Raw genomic sequence first — 25,337 nt, 5'->3', positions numbered from 1 at the left:
ATGTAGAGTTGAATGTGATAGTAACATTACTTAGAAGAGCTAATAAGCAGAACACAAAACCAACAAGTAGCTAAAGAAAAAAGGATAAGGAATGGATCAAAGGTCAGAGTAAGGGCGAAATAGAGGCAAAGTACGAAATGATCGGAATAGAAGAAGAATACCGAGTATGTAGCTGGAAACAGAATAAAATAGATAGGGTGAACTAGACCTGAGGACAAATGTATGATAAACAATATAAAAAATGTGAGATTTGAAATCATTACCACAAACAAAGAATCTTAGCTGATTTAAGAACGTTCTTCCCAAATTGAAAGTACTGGTTACAAAACTCACGGAAATTGGTTGGGCTCGAAACTGTTCTCAAATTAAACCAACTAAGTTGAGAAAAACGTAATTCTTTTGATATACCGATGTTGAGCTAATGTCGTTCCGTAAAGTCATTTCTGAACATTTAAAGACTGTCGGCAATACCGATGTTGAGGCCGAAATAGTTTTAATTTTAGATCGAGCGGCAATTATTAACACACTTTCCAGCAATCAGACTAGATCACCAGTTCCGGGCATCACTGTTTTTGAGGCATTGGATGAAGGAGAGGGTCACCAAAAAGGCCATGCATTCTAGAAGAGCTATCCAGCCATGCTAAAGGAAAAACGCGCAGGCCTTATCGCAGAATTAGTAAGGCACTTTTGAGATGAATTTTCTAGCTAACCCTTTTTGCAGGTTTTCATTGTTAAAATGATCATTTCGAGGAGGATTTCCAAAATGCTGCAAAGCGGCGGTCTATTCAAACTGCCAAAATGGCGCGGCATGTTGTTCCGGATTTTCTTTAAATTTGTGGTTTGCTTACAGCGACTTAACGTGTCAGCCTTCTTAATTACAGAGGCTGTGGAAAGGAACACAATTGAGCAGTTGGCGCAAAGAATTACTTCTTATTAACCAAGCGCGAGGGCCGTACTTATTATTGGCCCAAAATCGTAGTAGTATGGAGTGAGCGCAGCGAGGTCCGTACAAAAATACCGAGAGCCAATGTTTCCCAATACAGCTCAAGTAAGCGATGTTACTAAGTATTTTATCATGACGTTCGGGAAAACCTCTTTAGTTTTAATTTCTCGGCTTTCGCGAATCAAAATATACGGCTAATGACAGCGTCCGTGGAAAGGGTCCAGCAAATCCCGCTGATATTGCATGTAAAATGAGAAGTCAAAGATCGTCAAATGGAGATAAATTGTTTTCAAAGTAAGAATGCCTCTCAACACATCAAGCTGCAAGATATTTCAGCAGGCTGTTAGCCCTCAACAAGAGTGGTGTCTTGAAGCGAAATGTAACTGCTTCCCAAGAGGAGAAAGAGGACCTTGATGATTGTATCAGCGAAGAAGAAGCAATGGAGACAATATTCCAAATAGGAAGGGAACAAGAGCTTTAATTTAAAACGTGTATTTTAATCGAAGTAATCTCTGTTTAATTATGAATAACCTGCAAAAGCCACTCATGGATACTGTGAGGTAAAAATTACTGTCTGTAATATCTGGCAAGGAGCCTGGCAAAACAGAGGAAAGCAAAGCCCTCTACATTTGAGTACCACAACGCTACTAGCAACTCCTTGCCACATAACATATATAACAATGCGAATTCAATTGTAACTGCAATGAAACGTGGAAATAAGCTTAGCACTTATGTCCACTAAATACATAGAAGAGGCTGGCTCCAGTCCTAACGTGAATAATTGTGAGCAAGACTACTACTATGGGATACTCCACAAACGCTTACCAAAACAAAATAAACTGCAACAACCAAAATAACAGGGGCATCTTTCAATCTAGCATATAGACTTGAGCAGCTCTTTCCCTACTTATTAAAATTTTGTAGCAACTGAAGTATTTTGTAGTAAGTTCTCAGTTACTTCGTTCGCACTTCTGTTCTTTCAAAATTGAAAATATTAGATAAGAAACATGAATCTTCGAATGCCGTTTTTTATTGTTCTCGGACTGGTTAATAATACCACAAAACATAATTTAAAGGATTGATTATGGCGCGAAGATATTAATTTACCGTGAAATAGTATCTAACAGTAAGTGCGTGACAGTCAAACCTAAAAGAAAAAGAATGGAATTAAATTAAATGTAATTAAATGAAACTAAAAGAAAACAATGGAAAAAGTGCGTAATACTAACTAATAGTGCAATAACTACAATTTCATGGGTCTAGTTAAATCACCCTAGTTCCCACATCATAGTTGAATAGAAATAGAGAAAACTATGATGAATACAAGCACAAAGTGGCAAGGAAACTGATCGATTACGTCCTTTCTTTTATCTTTGTTTACTTTTCATGGCGATAGTTTTTAAATTCACCTGATTTCAGAAAAATGCTCATGCCATTAGATTTTAGTACAGTAAACAAAAATAACTTGAACTTAAGGGGAATATGGATTGCCTGTCAAAGAGAGACTTTTATTTTTTCGAGCTCAGTGAATTTTATTTTTGAATTCATGCATTGAAGTACATGTAACAGAAACACGTGTCACGCCGCACACCCTAATTTACATGACGGCTGTTTTTTCTTCGGTAAGGAAATTACTTTAAGCGCGCTCCATGTTTGAAGACAAATTTAAGAAGTATGAAAAGAAAAAAATTTACAAAAAATAGTTGGCATACTTTGCTTTCAGCTGTCGACTTTCAGTATATAAACACGAAGCGGTGTCATTAGATTTGCTAGGAGATCTTCTTAAGATACAATGAATATATGAAGCTCATATGATCTATCGTCACGGGTTTATTACGAGTCAACTTAACGGCCTGCTCCTAGTTGGCTTGTTAGCTCAATTGGTAGAGCGCTGCACTAGTATCGCAGAGGTCAGTGGCTCGAATCCCGTACAGGCCTGATTTTTTTTCAGGTCTGATTTTCGCTATTGCATAAATAGCGCTCTCTACTGCGAGGATCGTGCATCATACAGATCTTCTTAAGTAACTATCACTGAATTGGGTCTATATCTACGAAATGTACAATTAATTCAACGCCTTAGCTATGCAACTAAACATCTTTTAATATCTTTAGAGCCGAAAAACAAACATTTGGCGTCACATATCCCCCTAAACGATTTGATTCGCCTCGTTAACCAACAGCTTGTGGTCAAAAAGTGGTTAAATCAACTTTGACTCCCACGCACTTAGGAGGAATCTGATCACAAATATTTCAAGGAGGCCAAAAATTTTGTTTCGCTTCTCGGGCAAATATTTGTTTTAAGAACATCAAATTTCCGCGGGGCAACTATCAGCCGATATTTCCTCGACAGAAACACTCTATTGTTTAAATACGGGAGTTATGTCTATATTGTAACTGTAAAATTATCAATAAAGTTTTCAAAAGTTTTGTCCAAATTTCAACGAAAACGAATATGAGGAGTGCTCAGTTGAAATATGGTCATATTCCTTAAGAGTGTTTGAGCTTCAAGGCTGAGAGCTAATAAATTTCCTGATGATTCACACATTATTTTTCTGCCGTCAAATTGAAAAAGCCAAACCCCCTAGCAAATGTCTGTAAATTTCTTTACATAGCAGCCAAGTTGGTGCACATTACCATTTAAGGTTACTTCCCACCTTCGCGGGTGTCCCTCAGGAAACAAAATTCGTGCGCACACTAGTTTCAAGAAAACCCTAACAAAATTGGCATCAAAAGAAAGCTGAATAAATGCAGTTTGCGATAAAAATATAATTTAGGCAATATTTTTATTTAGGGAATATCAGAGGCCGGTAAGGCGTGAAAATACCGAGGGTCCTCCTTTTGAATTTATTGGGTATCGGATCCTGCAGCACGAGCAGTCTTATTCACAAGGCATCAATCAACAAGAGTGTATTAAGCTTTTCCGATATTTTGATTGGTCGTCTAGATATCTGCATCCAAAGTTAGGCCCCGTCCACACGAAGACGATTGTAAACGCAAACACTAGTAAACGCAAACGCTAGTAAACGCAAACGCTAGTAAACGCAAACTTCTTTATGCGTTTAGGCCTTCCGTCCACACGAAGACGATGAAAACGCTCACCGTAAACGCATAAATTCGAAAACGCTCTCCAAAGTGGATAAATTTGAAAACGCCTTTTATGCGTCTTCGTGTGGACCGCCGTAAACGTATATTTTCGTAAACGCTGTGAAACGTTGACGTCAGATGTCAGCGCCAGTCTCTTTTATCGAGTGCGTTTCCAACATGGCGTACACACGAGTGTTGAGCTGTGTCATGCTTGCGCTTATTTCAGTCCAAACAAAGTTGTCTGCCTTAGTTTTATCACTTTTTTCTTTCGGTTTCTTGCCAGCAGACTTCGACATTTTTCTTCTTTCTCGATCATAACAAACGCACGTGGGAACTTTACAACAGGGACGCTAACACTTGATAACAAGGCGCTGAAGCAAAGATTGCAGGCTAGAATCGATAGAGCATGCGCGTTCGGTGTATGACATTGTTTTATGCGTTTACGAGCGTTTTCGTGTGGACGGGTAAAAACGCTACGTAAACAATGATCGTTTTCGTGTGGACTGAGATAAAAATATGCGTTTACTAGCGTTTGCGTTTACAATCGCCTTCGTGTGGACGGGGCCTTAGAGCAGCGTAAAATATGTGAAACGTGTTGCATAAATGGATCACGTAAAAAATATTTCAGATATTAAAATTATCTGTCACACTTTCGTTTGTCATTATCCCTGGAGTGTTTTGGCGAGATTTCAGGAAAATCGGTCAAATCTACATAACCTATGAATTCGCTCGAAGTGTATTTATTCCTCTCAAAACCAAATGCAAGACTTAAGTTCCTAAAGGTTTCTCAACAAATAGCGCCAAACCAAGAGATTATCTCCTGAAGCAGCGAACCAATGGGAAGACGGGACCTCCTGGCATCAATGACAATCGGATCGAAATATTCCCAGGAAAAGTACTGCATAGCAGTCACGTTTATTTTTATCTCGTTCTGTTGAACAGTGAGTAATGGGAAAAATTAGCGAAGGAAAACCCGCGGCAAACAAAAGTGAAGCTGGGGAAACTGCTGAAAGCAAATCAGCAAATCGACAGACAGCTTAACTTATGCCGTTATCGCTGAAATGAGTCTCCTTGGGTAGGTTTATTCATGATTTCATACGATTCGAGGCAATTGCCTTTTTTTGGTATCAAGACCGGTACTTGCCTATTAAAGGAACTTCGTTTTTAACCTTATGTAGGACAAATGTAGATTTGATGGCGCTTTCTTGTTTTCTTTGCAGTCTGGATCCCAGCGTGGAGAGGAGTGCCGTGACTGTTTTTTTCCTTTAAAAAATGGTGCCATTTCTCTCTTGTTTAGACCTTGTTTTTTTTTTCTTTTTCTTTGCTCGGGGTCTCCTTCCTAATTTTTATTTATGTTTTTTAAGAAAAGACTTTCCACTAGCAAAGGAATTCCACGTGTGGCTTTTGATAAGTGCGCGATGTTAACAAATAATTATGGAAATAACATGAAGTTGCCGCCAATATTCCCGTCGGGGACTCGCCTCTTTACCAGATTATGACGCCTTCCTTATTTATCAACTTTTATTTATCAACTTATTGAACTTTTATTTGAAAATACGTTTTCCTAAACAAGTCGGACGCTTTTTGAGATTTTTAAATTTTTCTTTTTGTATCTGGGGCTCGGATTTTTCTATTACACTAAAAATTGTTTCATCTTTACATGCTCACTTTGGAGGTTGGTTGGCCGCATCTTGATATGCTTTAATGTGACAGCGTGATGCTGTTAGTGAGTTTCACAGGCGCCTACCAATACTTGGCTGTGTAGCCGCGCGATGCGGTTCCAGTGGAGGCCCACAAATTGGCCCTTACTCACCATAGAGTCTCCCGTAGCTCAGTGGTTAGAGCATCTAACTAGATTACGGAGGGTCGTGGGTTCAAGTCCCATCTGGGGCTCGGAGTTTTCTATTACACTAAAAATTGTTTCATCTTTACATGCTCACTTTGGAGGTTGGTTGGCGGCATCTTGATGTGCTTTAATGTGACAGCGTGATGCTGTTAGTGAGTTTCACAGGTGCTTACCAATACTTGGCTGTGTAGCCGCGCGATGCGGTTCCAGTGGAGGCCCACAAATTGGCCCTTGCTCACCATAGAGTCTCCCTTTAGCTAAGTGGTTAGAGCATCCGACTAGATCACAGAGGGTCGTGGGCTCAAGTCCCATCTGGGGCTCGGAGTTTTCTATTACACTAAAAATTGTTTCATCTTTTTGTAAACGATAGGTAAAATGTTTAACTTCAATCTAGTGCAATAAAAGAAAAAATATTTTTTCAGCTTTTGAAGGTGGGAAGTAACCGTAAAGAAACTTGCAGCCGAAGATAGCCTTGATATTTGAAAAGCCAAAGGCATTTTTTTCTGCCCTAAGTTGATGGCCTTAAGAGAATAATCTTATTTTTATTTAAAAGAGTCCAAAATAACCGCGAATACTAGTGGAATGTTGGGAAAACGACTCTGAACCTCGGCGTGCTTCCGATTGGGAAATTTGGATTTAGATTTGGAATTCCAGATTTGGGATTTTTCACTAAAACACGAAAAGCACCAATGAAAAAGCTGAAAATCCGTCCTTAATATGGATTTGTTTTTAAAATCCAGAGCTAATGAATAAAAGCTAATATCTTTGCCGTTTTACAGCTCACTGTCAATCTCACTGAGACCCCACTGAGACCTCTCCGACAACAGCTGTAGTTTTGCAAATCCCTCTTTAGATTTCCCAAAAGTCGTGAAACATAGACATCCATGCGATCCGGAGTTGGATTTCATAATTTAAATCCACCTTGAGGACGGTTTTCTCAACGTCGTATTCCGTTAAGGATTTCATGTTTTACCGTAAAATCCGAAATCTGGATTTGAAAATCATAATGCCGATTTTGCAATCAAAATTGTTGATTAAACGAGACTTACCTGTAAGCTAAAGTTTGATTGGGATTCTAACATGTCATCAGTCCGGAACGAAGGAGTCACATGAGATGCGCGTGCGCAATACCGATCAGTCTGTAACTTGAGTGATACAGAGCTAAGGAACGAAGGAGAACGGGAAGGGTGGGCTGGGCATGTGACTCCTTTGTTCCGGAAAGATGACATTGTAGAATCCCAATCAAACTTCAACTTACAGGTAAGTCTCCTTTAATCAACAATTCTACCATGTCATCAGTCTTGCATCACTACGGAGTCATATGAAAGTTCAAAGACCTGTAGAGCGAACTCATCAACAATAGTCCAATTTATTGGGTCTGCGAAACTTTACAGGAATAAAACGTGTCATATTGTACAACACTCTCTAGTTACTGGTTGTAGAGTTCAACAAAACTGTTCCGAAAGTTGAGATCATCTGTGTCTAGGGGCTTAACATAATATCGTGCAAAAGTACGCGCGTTTGACCATCCTGCAGTTCTCATGATCTCTGTTAAGGTTAGTCCTTTGGCTTTACAATGCGAAGTTGAAGCGGCTTTGCTACTGTGCGGGGAGTATTTTTTAAAATCTATACCCGACTGTTCCAGCACATCTCTGGCCCATCTTGCTATGGTATCCTTGGTAACCGGTTTAAATGATTTAGCATAACTGATTAATAGCTGAGTGACTTCTTTTCTAAACGGCTTCGTCCTGGTTAGGTATTCCTTCAAATAATCCACGATGCAGATTCTCTTGTCATCCGGGTATGCTATTACCTTAATAGGAGCCAAATGTTTACCTGGCTTAGTTTGTTTAAGCTTTTCGTTAATGATAATTCGGAAGCCATCGTCTAGTTCCTGAATAGAACGTGTGTCCATGTAAAGTAGGGTTTGTCCTCTTTGTCCAGCTGTTAGACATAATAACATGCTTAAATTCAACGTTAGGTCCTTCAGGGCTAAGGAACCCTTATTAGGACTAAATCTTTTAAGGTAGTTTAATACATTATTAACATCCCAAATTTCCGTGTACTTAGGTAATGCCGGTTTTAACTCAAAAATGCCTTTCATACAACGGATAACGAGAGGGTGCTCACCGAATGGTATACCCTCGGATAAGATTGTAGCTGACAGTGCAGATCTAGCTGCATTAACTGCGCTGTAACCCAACCCCGACCAGTATAGTGAAACTAAGAACTCGATCCCCATGGCAACTCCTGGGCAATAACTGTCGATGTTTCTGTGTTCACAGAAGCTCTGCCAACGCTTTAAGTATGTTTGGTATTGTTTTGTTGTACCCTCTGGCCACGAACCCATTAACACTTCCGTTGCCGAGGGTGACAATTGATATTGGTCTAATTTGTGCCTGATAAGTGGTAGATCATGAGATTTAGTTTGTGTCAGATCGGGTGAATTTCTGACGGACTGCTTGGCAGGGTTAGTAGGGTTCTGCCTGCTTTCAGGTACACTGCTGTCTGTTGCATCAGCTGAAGAGCATTGGCGTGCCATGGCTGGGTTGGCCAGTCCGGGAACACGCAGATCCCCGATGCTTTCTCGTGAAGTATTTTGCTCAACATGGCGGGGATGACGCTAAATGGTGGTAAAACATAGAAGTTTAATTTTGACCAGTCCAATTTGAAAGCATCTATGGCAAAAGCTTTAGGGTCAGGCCTGAAAGAAACATATTTATCAAACTGGTAGTTGATGCCTGAAGCAAAAAGGTCTACATCCGGGTAAATCCCAGTTGGCGTAAAGCTCTATTTAGGGACCCCGCATCGAGTTTCCATTCAGATTAGACTCTTTTTGGTTCCTTCTTGACTCAAATCTGCGATCAAATTTTGCTTCCCAGGGATATGTGCAGCGCTTAGCCATAAATCTCGTAAAATGCACCATTCCCATGTTTCCTTAGTTAAAGCATTGAGTTACTCCGAATGAATGGTGCCCATATTGTTGAGTGCATTAACAGCAGTGGTGTTGTCACTGAGTATACGGATATGTGTCTTTCTGGTATGTTTGACAAAACACTGCAACCCCAGAAATATGGCTAACAGCTCAAGATCGTTAATGGATTGATCACTCTTGATTTTTCCATAGTCCTCCAGAGGGTCCACCATTATATTCTGCCCCCCACCCCTTTTTGGAAGCATCGGTGGTGATAATGTGAGATGGTTTGTCATGTGCTATCACATTATACGCCGCATTTATCGACCTCTGAGTCCACCACTGGAGTTCCGATATCGCATTTTCTGATAACTGCATGGTGTGTACAAAATTACCTTTTGATTTGGTCAAATATAGGCTTTTATCCTTTTCGAGGCAACGATAATATAGGGCACCATGCATGATACCCGGTAAGCTGGATATAATTTTCCCAATAACTCTAGCTAAATCCCTAATAGTAGGGTGCTCAGAGTTCAGAAGCATCAGTCACAGTCATGCAGTAAATGAACTTTCTTATCCGGTGTTAACCGTATGGTCATGGTGACAGAGGCAATAAGGAACCCCAAAATTGTCAAGGTTTGTGTTGGTTTTGGGCACGATTTTTCAGGGTGTATAACAAACCCCAATTTACTCAGTAGTACGACTGTATCTATAACATTTGAAACACACCCTTGAAGACTTTGGCCTTGAAGATAGATATCGTCAAGGTACGCTACTGACATGCTCCCTAATTTGTGTAGACATGAGAGTGGGGGCTTCAGCAACTTGGTGAAAATTCGTGGTGCACATGAAAGCCCATTAGGGAGACATGTAAATTCATAAATTTGATTTTCCGACAAAAATCTTAAAAACTTCCTGTGCTCTACAGAAACAGGGTCAGAGTATTAGCCATCCTTGAGATCAAGTGATGCCATTTAACAATGTCTGGTTATTAGTTTTGTAATAGTAAACAAGGGGTCCATCTTAAAATTATGATAGGTAAGTGATTCGTTAAACCTTTTAAGGTTCAATATTAACCTATGCGTGCCGTCTTTTTTGGGCCGTAGGAAGATGCTAGACAATATTTGCCCCTTCTTATGTGGCACTGTTACTATGAAGCCTTTCTGAAGCAGTTTAGAGATTTCTCTTTCAATAATTTCATGCTCAGCATCAGTAACTAGCATACAAGGCAGGGTATGCTGTTGTAGTTTCTCAAATAGGTCAATCTGTGTACCAATTACATGAGATAGCAACATTCTATCATTACTGATTTCATTCCAAGCTGAAAGGCAGGTACCTATTTGCCCGGCCTGGAATGATTGGCACATCTCAGTAAAGTGTTCCACAAGAGTGGGTAAAAATGCATAGAATAGACTTACATTTGTTTTAAGTTGCAAAAGTGTTTCTCTTATTTTCTCTCCGCTGACTGCTGTTTTTTCCTTTTGTAAGGTTTGTTGTGGCCTTTCCACAAAAAATCTCTCCTCGCTTTAAAGACGTTGTAGTTCTTTGACCCAGTTGTATGGCCTTGGCCTTTATGCCCTTCCTGAGTGGTATAGATAGCTTTCCTAACTTTACTAGCTTCCTTGGCATCTCTGAGTTGTTTAGCTAGATTGTCTCCAAAGAGATATTCACTGTCGATTGGTATGTCTGCAGAGCAGATGGTGTTGTATTCCGATTTTAAGGCTGGTTTAATTTGTTCCCTCCTGAGCTGCGAGAGCTGCGTGTGTACATGACTTAACATGGCTAATCACTCAACTTGAGGCTCAAAAATCTTTCAATTACATTCCCCGGTGGGGTTGCTGAATAGCAGGTTAGTTGTTTGTAAGTTTGCACAAATCACTTTGCGTATAGTCTGTTGCATATTTGACAGATTTAAATCAGCAGATCGTTTTTTTAGAATTAAGCTGTGTCCAGATTTCACTGTTTACCTTAGTTCCCTTTATTGCTGTGCAGTTTTCAGGGCATTTTGTACTTTTCTGCAAAGAATTTAATTTTTGCAGCAGCTAAGGTTTTCCCCCAACGCTTTTGTGCTATTTGTGCCAGCTCTGTTTTGATTTTGTCGCCAGTGGCTTCGTCATCGTCTAGCTGGTTAGCGAGTTCTTGCAACAGAGTTTCACTAGCGGACGCTTCCCGCTATTTTTGGCCGGTGGCTTTCGATTGCTTGGTGAGCGTGTGGACGTCCTTATCGACGTCCAAGTCATCCTCAGCGTGGAGGCTTAAATTATCACCAGAGTCGTTTTTGTCGTTTTGATGCGGGCCCTTCATTATCAGTGTCAGAGTCACTCATCTGATCTGGTTTTCGTCGCTTCGACGACGATGTTGCTTTACCAGATACCCCGGTGAGGTTGTTTTGTTTCATTTCGAGTAAGATTTCTGCAATTTGGCCCATATTTTCGTTCATGGACTGGAGCGCGTTAGCCAAGTCTTTGTTTATGATATCGTCCTCACCGTGAGAATATCCACGGGAAGTTTCAGCAGCGACCTCGTGGGCGTCGCTGTAGCTGGTAGGTTCAATCATTGTCCTGTGAAAAAAGGCAACAAGGAAAAACGTAAACCTGCAAAAATTTAAGTAAGTCGTATGCCTTACGAATCTGTAGGGTGTGAGAAACAGGGATGGCTCTGATTGAGTGAGAAAAATGATATTTTGGTTCACTCACGTCTACGTAAAGCACTGACTTTGGCAAAGGCGCCTTCACTGATCGGTATTGCGCATGCGCATCTCATGTGACTCCGTAGTGACGTAAGACTGATGACATAGTAGAAGCCAAGATTTCTTTGAACGCGCTTTCTTATTCCTGATTGGCCGTGATTACCTCTCGACCCAGTTTCCTCGGAACCACATTCAAAATGGTGGACGGAATTTTACTCTGGTCGTGAAAGAACTGATGTCGCGCTATTTAGTCAGGACTGTTGTTTGGACAGCTGTGTTACATTTAGTAACCTGTTCTAGAGAAAAATTATTCTCCTCTTCATTTTGTACACCGAATGTGTGAAATAGCTATCACCCGCCACGATGAAAATTCTAATTTATACTTTGACAGGTGAGAGGTCTTGAAAAGATTTTCAACCGATTCAATGTCTATGAGATGTGTCTTATTAGGAGAATTACGTACTCTCTAACATATGTTGAAAGAACTGATCACCAAGCAATGGGTTGGTGGACAAAACAATGACCTCAAGTCCACGGACAGAACCTCATTGGAGTACTCAAACAGGGACCAACCATTGGATTATTAATTTTGGTTTTCTTATTCGTTAGTCACGACGTACAAACACCACGAAATTTGTGAGATTATTTTAAACATTCAAAATCCTTCCTTCGAAATATAGTGCCAAGTCATTTTACCTCCCTCAATATCGGTCATGAAATGAGGCGGGAAATCGATAAAATTAATTGTTTCCTTCTTAAGTATGAGTAGATTGACGAACGAGAAACAAAATGTATCAAGCAACTACCTGAATGCATAATTAACGCCGAATCTGTTGACTCCTTTAAACGCTTATTGAAAACTTATCTTTTCAAAAATTAAGCCACCAGATTTTTTGATATCGCACGTTGTCAAATATATGTATGACACGTAATAATTCATTAGTTTAGATAGAGTAGCGAAAATTGAATCTATAGGATCTTTATTGAAATTTTGTTCATCTGTAATTGTAAAGCGCATAGAGTTCAATTTTAATGCGCTATATAAGAACTTATTAAATTAAATTAAATTAGATTAATTGAAAATGTTTAAATCGTACAGCATTTTCCTTAACTTTTGTGTTCTCTTTCTCTTGTTGTTTGGAAAATGCATTTACATCTTTGTCGCTCACCACATTATTACAAATCTTGCAGCCATTATTCCAAACAAGAAACAAAGCAAGTTCATTCAGCAAAGTTCGAGAAAGCGGGAATGGTGACATGGTTGCTCAATATCACCACTCGTGTTACATAGTTGTGTAGGATGGTCATATTGATTCTACAGAACTCGATGTTTCAGTTGCTGGTACAGCACTCCCCTCTGTAATTATAATAAATAACAGGGTACATGCATATAGTGGCCTCAATTCCAGTCATTTCAGTGACTTTTTTTGGACAGCAGGAGATAATTACATCTTGATATTTTTAATGGCAGATTGAAGTGATAGTGCATGCTGCTGACAGAGATGACCAGCAGGGAGAGTTTTGGTGCAAATGACAACATACTGGATTTGTTTAAAGGAGTGGCTTCATGCAGGTAAGAATAAAAACTCTTTCGTGGGAGGAGGAGGAGGGGATAATGTAAACTGCCACATACACATGTTTAACCCTGGCTCTCGGTTATTGGCCCATCTACTTGTGAACAAGAAAATACATAAATCTGATTTAAACAAGCCCACTGACCCCCTGGATATTAAAGCCCTTCTTCAGCTTTTCTTGTTTAGATAAAAATAAAGTTGGAAGCACCACTGCTGTGAATAAGACATTGAGTTTTTAATAATTAAGAGAAAAGATGAGCTTCAAGGAGAAAGTCTGAACTTCTTTTTTGTTATGTTCCAGTTTTGTTCAGGTTGTCAGTTTTAAATTTAATTCTGATACAAATGTATTGAAATGAATTCAATTTGCCACTGCAAAACTTTTTTTTTTCATTTTTCTCATAATCTACTTCCCTTCTCTTCTTCCTCGTGTAAGTATCTAAATGGAAATTACACATTATTCATTATAATCCATAAAGTAGCGTCACTCAAATTCTGTTGGTCTAAATGCATCACATGACTGAGAGTGCCCCAACTAACACTGGGGAGTACTGGTGATCTTTCTCATGTTCATAAATTTTCAAACTTAACATTTGATTTGAGAAAAGACTTGAAGATAATAGGGCATACTGACAATATTACAAGCCCACGCCTTTTTCTTGAACTTCACTCTTGAAAAACATTAATTTTTTGTTCCTCTATTCAGATGAATTCTATAGACAAACACCTGTGCACATTTTTGTACCAAATGTCTAGAAAAGCTAGTAAAAATTGGCAGTGCCTATACCCTACAGCACATCAAGTTCCTACCTTAAGGAAAAGACCTGAATTGTTTATCTCCATGTCCATTATCCCCAAATGTCTTCTGGACATGGATGTGTCCTGCGGATGTGATATCGAGTTGATGGTGCTGAATATTTGTTACATTTAATTCCTTACTAAGTTTGCCACAATTATTTTTGTACCTGCTGTAAAATATATATATATTTTAAATTTTTTAATTTACATTAGTCACAATCCCCTATCACAGTTAATACTTAATTTATAATATATTATACTAGAGGGATAGTCATAGCAAAACACATCACAGACACAGTGCAAATACTTCAATTCATAATGGTTCCTATCTTTTCCTAAATTCTTGATGCTTCTTATATCTTAAGGCAATAAGTCTTTCACTCTCTTTCTTGGCTACTACTTTCGGTACAAAAATGAAACTTTGGAATTGATTGACTTGTTTCTCCTGAACTCCCATATACACAGTTTACCAAGCATTGTCAGATAATTTAGTAGTTCATTTCTAAATAAAATGCCAATTAAAACTTCTTTTAGAGATAGGTTCAGATTTTCACAATGAGAATTACACCACCAATTGCAAAACCTGTTCCAAAAGGCTTATGCATACTGAGCAGTCATAAAACAGATGATACAAGTCTTCTTTGTAAATTGCACGGAAGGAACATATCTCTGACTAAATTAAATATTTTGGTATTTGTAAACAAGAGGCGATTGAATAATTTATACTGAGAAGACCAAGGCTTGGAAAATATCCCATTATTTTAAACTCAACTTAAGAGGTTATAATTGAAGGTTTAATCCATCTTATTAGGTGGCCCTCTGACAAGGTGCGCAAAAAAATAAAATTGTGCACTTTTTTAAAGGCGAATTGTCCGGGAGAAAATGTTAATTGTGCGGGTAATTGAGCAGGATTGCGTAATCTTGCGTCGAACAAAATATTTTGTATCCTACTCCCTGTTAAAGTAAACATCGGGTTCTCCTCATAAATCACACCTTTTCTTGTAATATCAATGTGAAATTCCTCCTGTAATGGCTAAATGACTTCTAGATTTTACTTTGAATTATTTTTATCTTATTGACCGAGCTTTAGGACCTATTTTGAAGCAATTCTTTGTTCGTCAAAGCGATCGAAAGAGCTAAACGAAAACAGTCGAGGAGATCGCCTCATAATTTGAGTTCGCCAGTAAAAGTTACTGCCGATGGAAGCCGTGTTTTCTTATTCCACTACGACTTACGAAAGTCTTATTATCTGACAACCCATTCGTCCTGTAAATGCCAAGAATAAACATTGCTTTCTTTCACTTTGAATGAGAAAGCCACAACGCCAGCGGCCGGCCTTTTTCAACAACACCTCTGACTCGTTATTTGAAAAGCATAGGCACAAACCGCCAATGAAAAATAGAGTTAGAAGTAGACTAGTGCCCAGGAAAGCGCAGGCTACGGTAAAAACGCCTTGTTGTTTGAATAACGCAATCGACGAGTTGTTTGATGAAAGCCTGGAAACTCTAGAGTATTTGTGACCTCTCACGGAAAAACGTACACTAACGGCTTTCCGTTTTCAAACAGCTTTCCGTTTACAAGCCGTTTGTCAGCCGTTTACAAAAAATTTGCATCCGTTTGAACGGCTCCGGTCATCCGCTCGTCGAAATCATCAGCCCGTTCAAACGGCTTGTTCACCCGTTCGTCGGAAACATCAGCCCGTTCGAACGGCCTGCTCATCCGTTCGTGAAAAACATCAGCCCGTTCGAACGGCTTGGTCATCCGTTCGTGAAAAACATCAGCCCGTTCGAACGGCTTGGTCATCCGTTTGTGACAAACATCAGCCCGTTAGAACGGCTTGGTCATCCAGTACTGTTGTCGAAAACAAGACATACGAACGGCTTGGTCATCCGTTCATTGAAAAACATCAGTCCGTTCGAACGACTTGGACTATTTTCCGTCAAACGACTTGTAACATCGGTTTGGAAGGTTCATACTAGTAACGCCACCCGTTTACTGAAAACAAATTCTTACGTTCGAGCGGCATCAGTCATCTGGCACGTGCTAATGTTTACAAGATTTGTCCAACTTCATTCGCTCGAATTTTGCCTTTAAACACCGCGCGTTCACAAGCAATAACATGTTTCCTAATCGATAAACACTAACTTTCCGTATACGCTTTTCAGTGGGTATGTGAAGTTTTATTGTCTTGCCGTTCTCACATGGGAGCGTATCTTTGACAAAAGATTTAAGTAGGTCACAAGTCATGAATTAAAATATCAATAGAATTTTCTATCACCTAACATTCAATTGTTTCAGAGGGGTACTATTGACAAGCGAAAGAGTCCATGGCAGGAAAGATTTCGTTTGTAGTAACAATTAACACGCAAACAGCAAAAGTCTAAGTGTTCATCAGACATCTTTTGAAATGCATTGTTTACATACATTTGTCTTCGGTGTTGACTTTTTGTCAAATAACGAATAATCTCGCGTCGACGGCGAAAAAGCCTTTTTCTTTTACACTCGACTCAAGGTCTCATATAAAGACGAATACTGTTTAGGGAGAATGCGGGGTATAGGGAAAGTTAGTGTTTATCGATTGGGAAACATGTTATCACTTGTGTTCGCGCGGTGTTTAAAGGCAAATTTCGAGAGAATGAAGTTGGACAAATCTTGTGAACGTTAGCACGTGACAGATGACTGACGCCGCTCGAACGCAAGAATTTATTTTCAGTAAACGGGTGGCGTTACTGGTATGAACCTTCCAAACCGATGTCACAAGTCGTTCGACGGAAAATAATCCAAGTCGTTCGAACGGACTGATGTTTTTCAACGAACGGATGACCAAGCCGTTCGAATGTCTTTTGTTTTCGACAAACAGATGATCAATCCGTTCAAAAGGGCTGATGTTCTACACGAACATGAAGGGAACAATAAATTATTTGGCAACATGCAAAGCTGCTACAAAAAAGTTACAGTCACGTTTGTGCGCAATAAAGCGGCAATAAACACTCGACACGGCAAAGATATAATTAGGACGAAAATTTGACCATCATGGGTTATTCGAGTTTTTTTAAAGACGCTGAACTAAGTCTCTGTTTAACAAGCTTGAATACTTAGTCAGGCAATTTTATAGCATCAAAACAGTTGACTATCCGTTCGAAGCAACAAAATCTGAATTGGACCGTATCTGCCCATTCGTTAGGATTGATAACCTATCTGTTCAGCCTTTACGGCAATTGTGTTTTACGAGCCGTTCGAAATTAATCGTAAACCCGTCCATCTGTTTATGTCAACCCGTTCCAAAATTTTCGCAAGCTGTTGAGTCGTCCGCGTGACTCGTTCGATAATTTTGACAAGCCGTTCGGTCGTTTGGGTAACCCGTTCTATAATTTTCACAAGCCGTTCGGTCGTTTGCGTGACCCGTTCGAAAATTTTGACAAGCCGTTCAGTAGTTTAGGTAACCCGTTCGAAAATTTACACAAGCCGTTCGGAATATTTCATAACCCGTTAAGCCGTTCGATAGCATCCGTTCGAACGGGTGAGTTCCCCCGTTTGTTACCCGTTCGGTGGCCGTGCGTTTCACCCCTTTAACGGAAAGTCGTTAGTGTACGTTTTTCCATGAGAGGTCACATTTTTGAAGGTGAACAGTCTGAAAATTGTCTAAAATATTCTAGAAATCTCGATACTCGACAGAAATACCCGTTTTGATTGAAATTTCAAGTAAAAGTTTCTGTATTGTGCGGGACTTTGCGAAGTAACAGATTGTGCGGGACTTTCTGTATTGTGCGGGACTTTGCAAAGTCCCGGGACTTTGCGAAGTCACATATTGTGCGGGATTGTGCGGGTTTGACCGAATTGTGCGGTTCCGCACCCGCGCACCCTGTCAGAAGGCCTGTAATAATTAGGGTCAGACAAAAAAAGAAGTCCTCTAGTGATTGATAATGAAAATCCCAGTCAATAGATTCAAAGGCCTTTTCAAAATCTTTAAACAGTAGAATACCAGACATCTGAAACAATTCAGCATGATCGATAATGTAGAGAATTGAGTGAGCCACCTCTCCAATAAATCTACCCTGGATAAAACTCGACTGATTATAGTGAATTAGTCGAGGAAAAAATTATTTGATTCTCATGGTAATGACCATAGAAGCGAGGTGAGAGTTAGCATTGACTAATGAAGTCAGCCTCAAGTTTCCAAATACATTTGATCTTTACCTGTTTTATCAGCTAATGTGATAATTGCCAGCTCTTGTGAATTTAATATTTCTCGTGAGTCAAAAGAAGAATTACCTGTAAAAGCCGTGTATAATGCGCACTTTTTTCTACAAAAATAACCATCAAAATCGCGTTGCGTATTATACACGAATTCCATTGTTTGTCACGCACATCCCAATTTGCATATGTTAAAAACACAACAAAAAAGTAACACATTTCAAGCTTTGATATAAAGGCGAAGTATAATTTAAAGCTTTCATATAAAGGCGAAGCATAATATAATTTCTACCGAAATTATGCTTCGCCTTTATAAAACGTTTATGTTACCCCATTTTCACTACTGTTCAATGATATGGCACTTTTGTAATTCAGAGGACTCTATTAAACTGGACACCTTAAATAGACTATTTTAAGCTTTTTTTTTTAAAGGACTGGGACTCGAACTATGATGATCTTTTAGACAAGGCAGGTGTGTGTGGTTTAGCCAACAGGAGGATACAAAATATGATGATTTGTATATTCAACTGTCTCCATCTTGATCTTGATAAATATCCGTGCTATCTGAAACAACTGATCAAGCTAAGATCCACTGCTTACTCCCTAAGGGCATAGTAAATGCTAACGGGCACCAATGTTTTATCACTTCCTAAGCCGTTTACGACCACATATGGTCTAAATTCTTTTAGCTATTCATCTGTTAAGTACTGGAACTCCCTCCCTGACCACTTTAGAAAGACTGTAGATTATAGTGAATTTAAGCGCAAACTATTAGTGCACGGTTTCTGTTAATATTACATTAATATTACATTATATTATTATATTAATGGTTATTATATTATTATATTATTATATTATGAGTTATTTTTTTATCTTTTTAGCCTTGTTCTTGCTGTAACTTTTAAAATTAGTACTTAGGATCGGAGATACTAGCTTGTAAGCTACACTGAAATCCGAGGATAAATAAAGCTTATGTATGTATGCATGTATGTATGGATGTATCAGATTTCAGAGTGAATATGCAAATTTGGCCGCTTCTGAAGAGATCTCATGTTACATGGAATTTTTCGATGAGAAGCAAGAAGAAAGCGAGCGAGAAATATTTCAGGACAAAAGCTCTATTTAAAGCAGTTCTTGATTTGCTGTTATAGGCGAAAACACGCAAATTTCTTATATGTACTAAGGGCACGCAGTGGAATTCATCGTGGTTATATTGTTGTTTACTTGATTTTACGGCCAGAAAATTTGAAAATTCTAAAGATACGATGGTATGACACAAGATCGTATTGTTGCTCACTCATAATATTTACCGGGCCATGGAATCGTCAAATTAGCTAGGCCTCGCTTGAAGTTCTTAAGTTTGATTTCAATAATGTCATACATAACTAAGTAGCAAATTAAAGATATTGATATTCACGATATAGTAAGTTTCTCATTGTTGTTGTCTTAATAAATAATTGTACGAATATTTAACTTGTCTTTTTTGTCGTGAAAAACTTTTTTTTTCTGATAAATTAGGTTAAAAACAAGGGTGCGCATTATACATGGGCGCGCATTATACAGGGGTAAATACGGTAAAAGCATATCTGTCATGAGCTCACCCACAGAGCTCCAAAAAGTTTTGTAAAATCTGGCAGGTTACCGTCATTACCAGGAGTCTTTCCATTTCCAAAAGTATCCAGTGTTTTGGCACATTCTTCAATTATAGTTATTTGTCCTTTACAACCTAGTTTTTCTTCCTATGACAACTCTTGAATGTTGACTTGACCACATATCATGGAATAAATATGAATATTTTTTCTCTTTTTCAGTATGTTTGTCACCACCTGGAAAATATTTATGATGTTGATTGTAACAGGAAATCTGTTACAAGAGTAACAACGTGGTGTAAGCCAAAAAGCCACTCTTTTAGCAATGATGAACAAGCAGATTCCATGTTTCCGTGCATCTGTTCTGTAGTAGGTCACAGGTAACGTCAAAATGTGATAAGAACAAAGTCTTTCCACATTTGAACGTCTTCTGTGATCTACAACTGCAACTTGAAATCTATTTATTTTATACGGTTATAAAACAAATAATGTAAATGGTGACGTCATCTATGCGTCTCTCCTCTAATAGATCATAAGTAAGAATCAATCAGACTGCACGTGTTATTCAGCTTATCATATAAAGTGCATGTATTTTCTTTGCCTTACAATGTGTTTACTTCCGGTTTGGATCACGACGATTCTACTGCATGGCACTTATGTTGTTGACATGATTTACAGTAGTCAACTTATACCCACATTTCGTTGCAAGTGGTGAATGATGGAGGCTATCCAAACTTCCTTGAAAGAAAATGAGGTTAATAAACAAAATATCATCCATGAATTATAAGAAAGGTGAATCAATGATTATGGAAAATACATCAACACGCAGTTAATTTTTTTTTTATATATTAGGATTGTGGCAGACTTGAGACTTGGTGTTTACTACCAGAAATGCCACGACCACGACTGTAGAGGGATTGACTATCGTTTCCCTGGTATGTTCTGGCTGCCGAAAACACATTATTTTTTAGGATTTGTCGGGGAGCAGACTTAAAATCGAGAGTGCGGAAGAACGATTCAGGGACAGTTCTCGCACAGATTCCAATTGAAATGCAAAGTATGGCAGGGTTTTTTCCAGGAACTGGAGAAGTAACCAGTTTCTATCTACCTACCTATCTAATCTCTATTTATCTAATTTATCTAATCTATCTAATCTATCTATCTATCTATCTATCTATATTCAGATCTTTACCAGCATTATTTAAGCTTTTTACAATCCTTCAACAAGATAATCAAGAGACGCTTACTCTTAAAATTAAAAGAAAGGTGTGGATTCTTTCGAAACATTTTCAAGACTTTGCAAAAGTATGAAAATAATGATGGAGCCTTAAAAAATAAACGGGGAGAAGTCTGGAGTATATTCCTAACGGCGGGAAGTGCTTAACTAAATTTCAGATTCATCCATGAATTACTCAAACGTTGGGAAAGCTTTATCGGTTGCGTTATTTGAGGAAGCATTGAAGGGGTAAAAGTCTCTTTATCATAGAAACTAGTCATAGCCTACTGTCGTATGTTCAAAAAAAGGAATTTGCAAACCCTGTATCGTTTGGTTACTTTCAGAAAAGTCACAGGAAATCAATCCGTTGTCAAGTTGTGAGGTAATTGAATAATCACTCTCCTGTGTAAAAGATTTGAATACGATTCATGAAGTGTAGTTTATTAATCTCATCATGAGCTCTTTTGTTACTTCATTTAAAAATCTTTCAAAACCGTGTATTTTCATTTTTCAGTTTGACGAGTTTTCAACTAATGATTTTAATGATCCGGAGCTTTGTAAGTTGTTATCTGAATGCGGGCAGAGGCTAAGGGATTCTAGGAATGATGAAATGGAAGAGATGCGTAATACAAACGAGAACAACTTGAACGAAGATGGTTTCCCAAGAAATAAATAAGATGTAACGCAATTTGACAATAGTGGTTGTGTTACGCAACCTAAAGTTGGTGATTGTGACTTCGGTAATGACTTGGACGATGCATTACTACTTGAGCTTCAGGTTCCACACCACAGTTGGGATAGCAAGGGTGCAGTTTCACATACAAGAAGCCTTAGGGATCACAACAAGCATTCGTGACAATCTTGTCAGGATAATGAGAATTATACAAACGAAATGTGGAAATTATCAGACGAGGGTCGCAACAAAACCAAATTAAATAAAACGGCTGGAATGGACCTCTCACCAAATTATGCCGGATTTGTCAGGTCGAAACACAAGCCCGGATGAGTGAAAAATATATGTGTGGCGGGGTATTAACTGAGAGTTATTGCGAAAAATTTTTATCAAAAGAGGAAGTTTCTGAGTGGTTAGATGAAGAACCTCTTGGTGATTTAGAGTTGTTCGTGGCTGCGGAGGAGGCCGAAAGTACTGCTTCACTCAAATGTATTCTACTAGTTTAGCACACTAGTTATTTTATGTGATAACTCTTTTCAGTACCAGGAAAAGCTTTAAAGATAGTGTAAGTTATTTGTTAAGTTCAATTCGATGATGTCCTGTAGAGCACTGATTTCAAAGGCGGTTTCGAGAAGTGTTTTCTAACTAAATAAATAAGTGATAAGCGATGTAGCGCTGGGATATCTCAGTTCTCAAATATGTGATAAGCTGGTTTTAACGGAAAAGAAAAGTTTGAAAAAGAGAGGCTTTCAAAAGAACCTGTAAGAGCCTAAATCAAAAAAACTTTCAAGAAGAAGTTTTAATGAGAGAAACTTTTTAATGAGCTAACCGCCTCCCGGCTAGCTCAATTTGTTAGAGCGCTGGACTGGTGTGCGGGAGGTCGAGGTCGATGGTTCGAGCCCCGGCCGGACCAACACTCAGGGTCTTGATATAACTGAGAAGAATGCGCTACCTTTCTATATAATATCAAGAAATCTCAGATAAGGACGAATAAACCGTAGGTCCCGTCTCCTGGATCTAGTAATTAGTTAATTTGGTTCAGCAGGGGATGTTAAAGAACCCACTCACGAGATTACTGTGATGTGGTCTGGCCTGTTTACTGGGAATTGGGGGGAGGGGGCATCTTCAAATAAGTTTCCTTCGACTGTTTGTTTGTTTGTTTGTTTGTTTGTTTGTAAACTGCTGATGCAGTCCGGCCAAAGTCCCCCGAAAAGTGTTGTAATGCGCATTTGATCATATCCACATGTTAATTTGCGCAATATAAATATTAAATTATTACTATTAATATTATTATTATTATTATTATTATTAAAATCACTCGCCTTCCTCTCTTCTCATCGTCTCCAGTTATTTTATTGTGTTTTGGAGCCAGGAAAAACGCTTTTCATTGCTGTTATGACATAACTAGTTGTCGCCGATCAAATGCGGGCCCTATAATAAAGCATCCGCTTGGAAACTGAACTGACCAATCAGAAGATGCGTACTGCGTTCATTTATGTTAGAAAGCATCATATAAAAAAGATGGCCGGTTTAAGGTGTTCAATTAGTAAAGGAAAACGTGTTATTAAACTGTGCGACAGTAGCAGAGGAGTATAAAAACGAGGGAGGATTGGGTGGGTGTCGCTAATCTTACCTTCTATCCCTCACCACCCCCCCCCCTCCTTCCGCCAAAAAAAATAAAAATGACTATGATATCCGGCAGTTGGGTCGGGCATCAGTACATACCGTGGCCCACAAGAGACGATGTTGAAGCTTTGACTTGATCGAGGCATAACATCTGTTCTCCGAGTGTGATTTCAAAGACTTTTAAGTGTAAATCATTTTATGTTATTGTAGTTTTTAGCAATAAGATGTAAACTGTTTTTTCATTTTCTCTTTCATGATCACTGTGCCGCATCTTGCCTAATAGTGGTAAGCCAACGAGGTGGAGTGTAAATTGGTCGCAAATCATACATGTGATTTCAAAATCTATGTTGAATATGTTTGGATTAAGGCAAGAAAACTGGGTCTAGTTCATAAACTCGGCTAACTTCTCGAGTGTAATTTAGAATAAAAGACGTAAAATCTATCTCCATGGCGACAGCATACCTCAAAATGATCAATTCAATTTCCAAGTTTGCTGGTTTTACTATATTGTGTCTATTGATATATGTTTTCTAAATTACTGTAAAACCCGTTAAGAAGCCTCCTTTGGATAAAATGTTACTGGTTTTTTTTTCGTTGTCAAACAGTAATATTTAATAAATATTTAATAAATATTTCATTGTATCTGATTTATCACTTTCACGGGTTTATTACGAATCAACTTAACGACCTGCTCCCACTTGGCTTGTTAGCTCAATTGGTAAGAGCGCTGCACTAGTATCGTAGAGGTCAGTGGTTCGAATCCCGTACAGGCCTGATGTTTTTCAGGTCTGATTTTCGCTATTGCTTAAATAGCGCTATCTACTGCGAGGATCGTGCATCATACGTATCTAATACCGCAGTTCAAAATATATGAACTTCAAATATTTCATTGTATCCACACAGTAATAAGCTGGTGACTCATGCCATTTAAAATTGACAAATTTTACATGGCGTGAGTCATTTTACATTCGCTCCGACGACGGACTAACGCTCGAAACGTCAGCTTTTGTAATCGTTACGGTGGACAATTTACCATTTCAACTCTGTTGAAATATCCAAATTATTAAAATTGACAAAACCTTTTATATCTATAGAAATGTAAAACTAGCTGAAGGCACAGTTCACAGGACGAATGTTCTTATTTCAGTGCCTTTAGGCAAAATCTAAAGCAGTCTTAAAGGTTGAGTAAAGCTTTAATCGTCTTTAATTGTCAAATGAAATATCCGAAAGCTAACTCTAACCTTTAATGAATCTTTAATTGAACATAAGTTTAACTTTAGTAGCGCAAATCTTTCAGTATCCTTTAAGTGGTTTCTTTTTTGGCACAAAAGAGGGTGTTTCATTAAAATACATTTAAGTTGACTTTAAGGTGAGATTTAAATGAGTATAGCTGTTCTGACATCTTTAATTCATGCATTAAAGATAGTCTCATTGTAATCTGAACTGTCAACAGAAAATTCATCACAAATCAGCCAACACTTGCACTGATGAGCCAGAAGAGCAAATTTTGTTTTACGTGCAGCAACGTGAGCTCACAATTCTTTCTGGGGTCGAAACATCTTATTGAAAGCGACCGTTTCATTTTTGCATCTCCTTTAAAGAGCGCATGGAGTGCGATGACAAGTCAGGAAATGTTTTCTGCGCGCGCTTTAATGGCTTCGAATCACGTTCAACTTTCGAAAGGCATAAGCGGAAAGGTAACGGAAAGAAATTAACAGATACTTTCGTGGCGACTTCAAATTCCCGTGATTTCACGAAATTTCAAGTTCATCTGACTATGAAGGTTAGTTAATTTGAATATAAAAAAAGTCATGTGTATGTATTGATACATACCTACATATATCTTTACGTCTTTAATTATTACATGAGAACATAACCGCTATTGAACGTTGCTTGAGACGATTAACATTGAAACTTCCTCGCACTCAATCCCTGAAGATTTTTTGAGGTCGGAGTTGTCTACTGCCGGTGGGCATGGACGCCCCATTGAGAAAGTACCTTCGTAGACTATTGCGGCAAGTTTGTAATGTTTCTGGTTCATATTATTTGCCTTTGTTTTCTTTTGTCGTGTGGCTTATTTCTTTCTCCGTATTAAATGTAAGGCTTACAATCTTTCTCCTTTCCAGGAATATTGATTAAAAAGCCTGAGGTTTGAATCCTCACATGCGTCCACTCAGAAGTTTGTTTTTCTGCT

At 38.6% G+C, this 25,337-nt stretch overlaps 2 protein-coding genes and 1 pseudogene across 6 annotated transcripts in view; 2 read left to right on the top strand and 1 right to left on the bottom strand.

Moving 5' to 3' along the window:
- The window catches only part of LOC111346036 (target of rapamycin complex 2 subunit MAPKAP1-like), a 103,448-nt gene that overhangs the window by 37,594 nt on the left and 40,517 nt on the right, over window positions 1-25,337 (top strand). The window lies entirely within an intron of this gene.
- LOC148731259 (uncharacterized) lies at window positions 7,299-8,469 on the bottom strand (annotated as a pseudogene).
- Window positions 11,674-23,752, top strand: LOC148731258 (uncharacterized). Of its 4 annotated transcripts, none has more exons than XM_088760421.1 (6): window positions 11,674-11,867; window positions 12,948-13,049; window positions 20,307-20,382; window positions 20,481-20,563; window positions 21,189-21,226; window positions 21,359-23,752. In XM_088760421.1, the coding sequence occupies exons 3-6, from the start codon at window positions 20,378-20,380 to the stop codon at window positions 21,518-21,520; spliced, it is 288 nt and encodes a 95-aa protein (XP_088616547.1). In that variant the 5' UTR covers window positions 11,674-11,867; window positions 12,948-13,049; window positions 20,307-20,377; the 3' UTR covers window positions 21,521-23,752. The 4 variants fall into 4 exon arrangements, with proteins under 4 accessions (XP_088616547.1, XP_088616545.1, XP_088616544.1 ...); XM_088760419.1 differs by having other exon boundaries at window positions 19,851-20,382; XM_088760418.1 differs by lacking the exon at window positions 20,307-20,382.

Source organism: Stylophora pistillata, chromosome 5 (genome assembly GCF_964205215.1).
Source record: "Stylophora pistillata chromosome 5, jaStyPist1.2, whole genome shotgun sequence".
Classification (NCBI taxonomy): domain Eukaryota; kingdom Metazoa; phylum Cnidaria; class Anthozoa; order Scleractinia; family Pocilloporidae; genus Stylophora; species Stylophora pistillata.
The sequence above is the reverse complement of the archived record's forward strand: the minus strand, read 5'-3'. Positions and strand labels throughout refer to the sequence as shown.

Bases quoted from the DNA above. Each gene is read 5' to 3' on its own strand.
- LOC148731258 (XM_088760418.1), top strand. From the start codon at position 12,964: ATGCTGCTGACAGAGATGACCAGCAGGGAGAGTTTTGGTGCAAATGAC. The intron at 13,050-20,480 runs GTAAGAATAAAA...TTTATATATTAG, and splicing joins AAAGGAGTGGCTTCATGCAG to GATTGTGGCAGACTTGAGAC. The intron at 21,227-21,358 runs GTAATTGAATAA...TTCATTTTTCAG, and splicing joins ATCCGTTGTCAAGTTGTGAG to TTTGACGAGTTTTCAACTAA.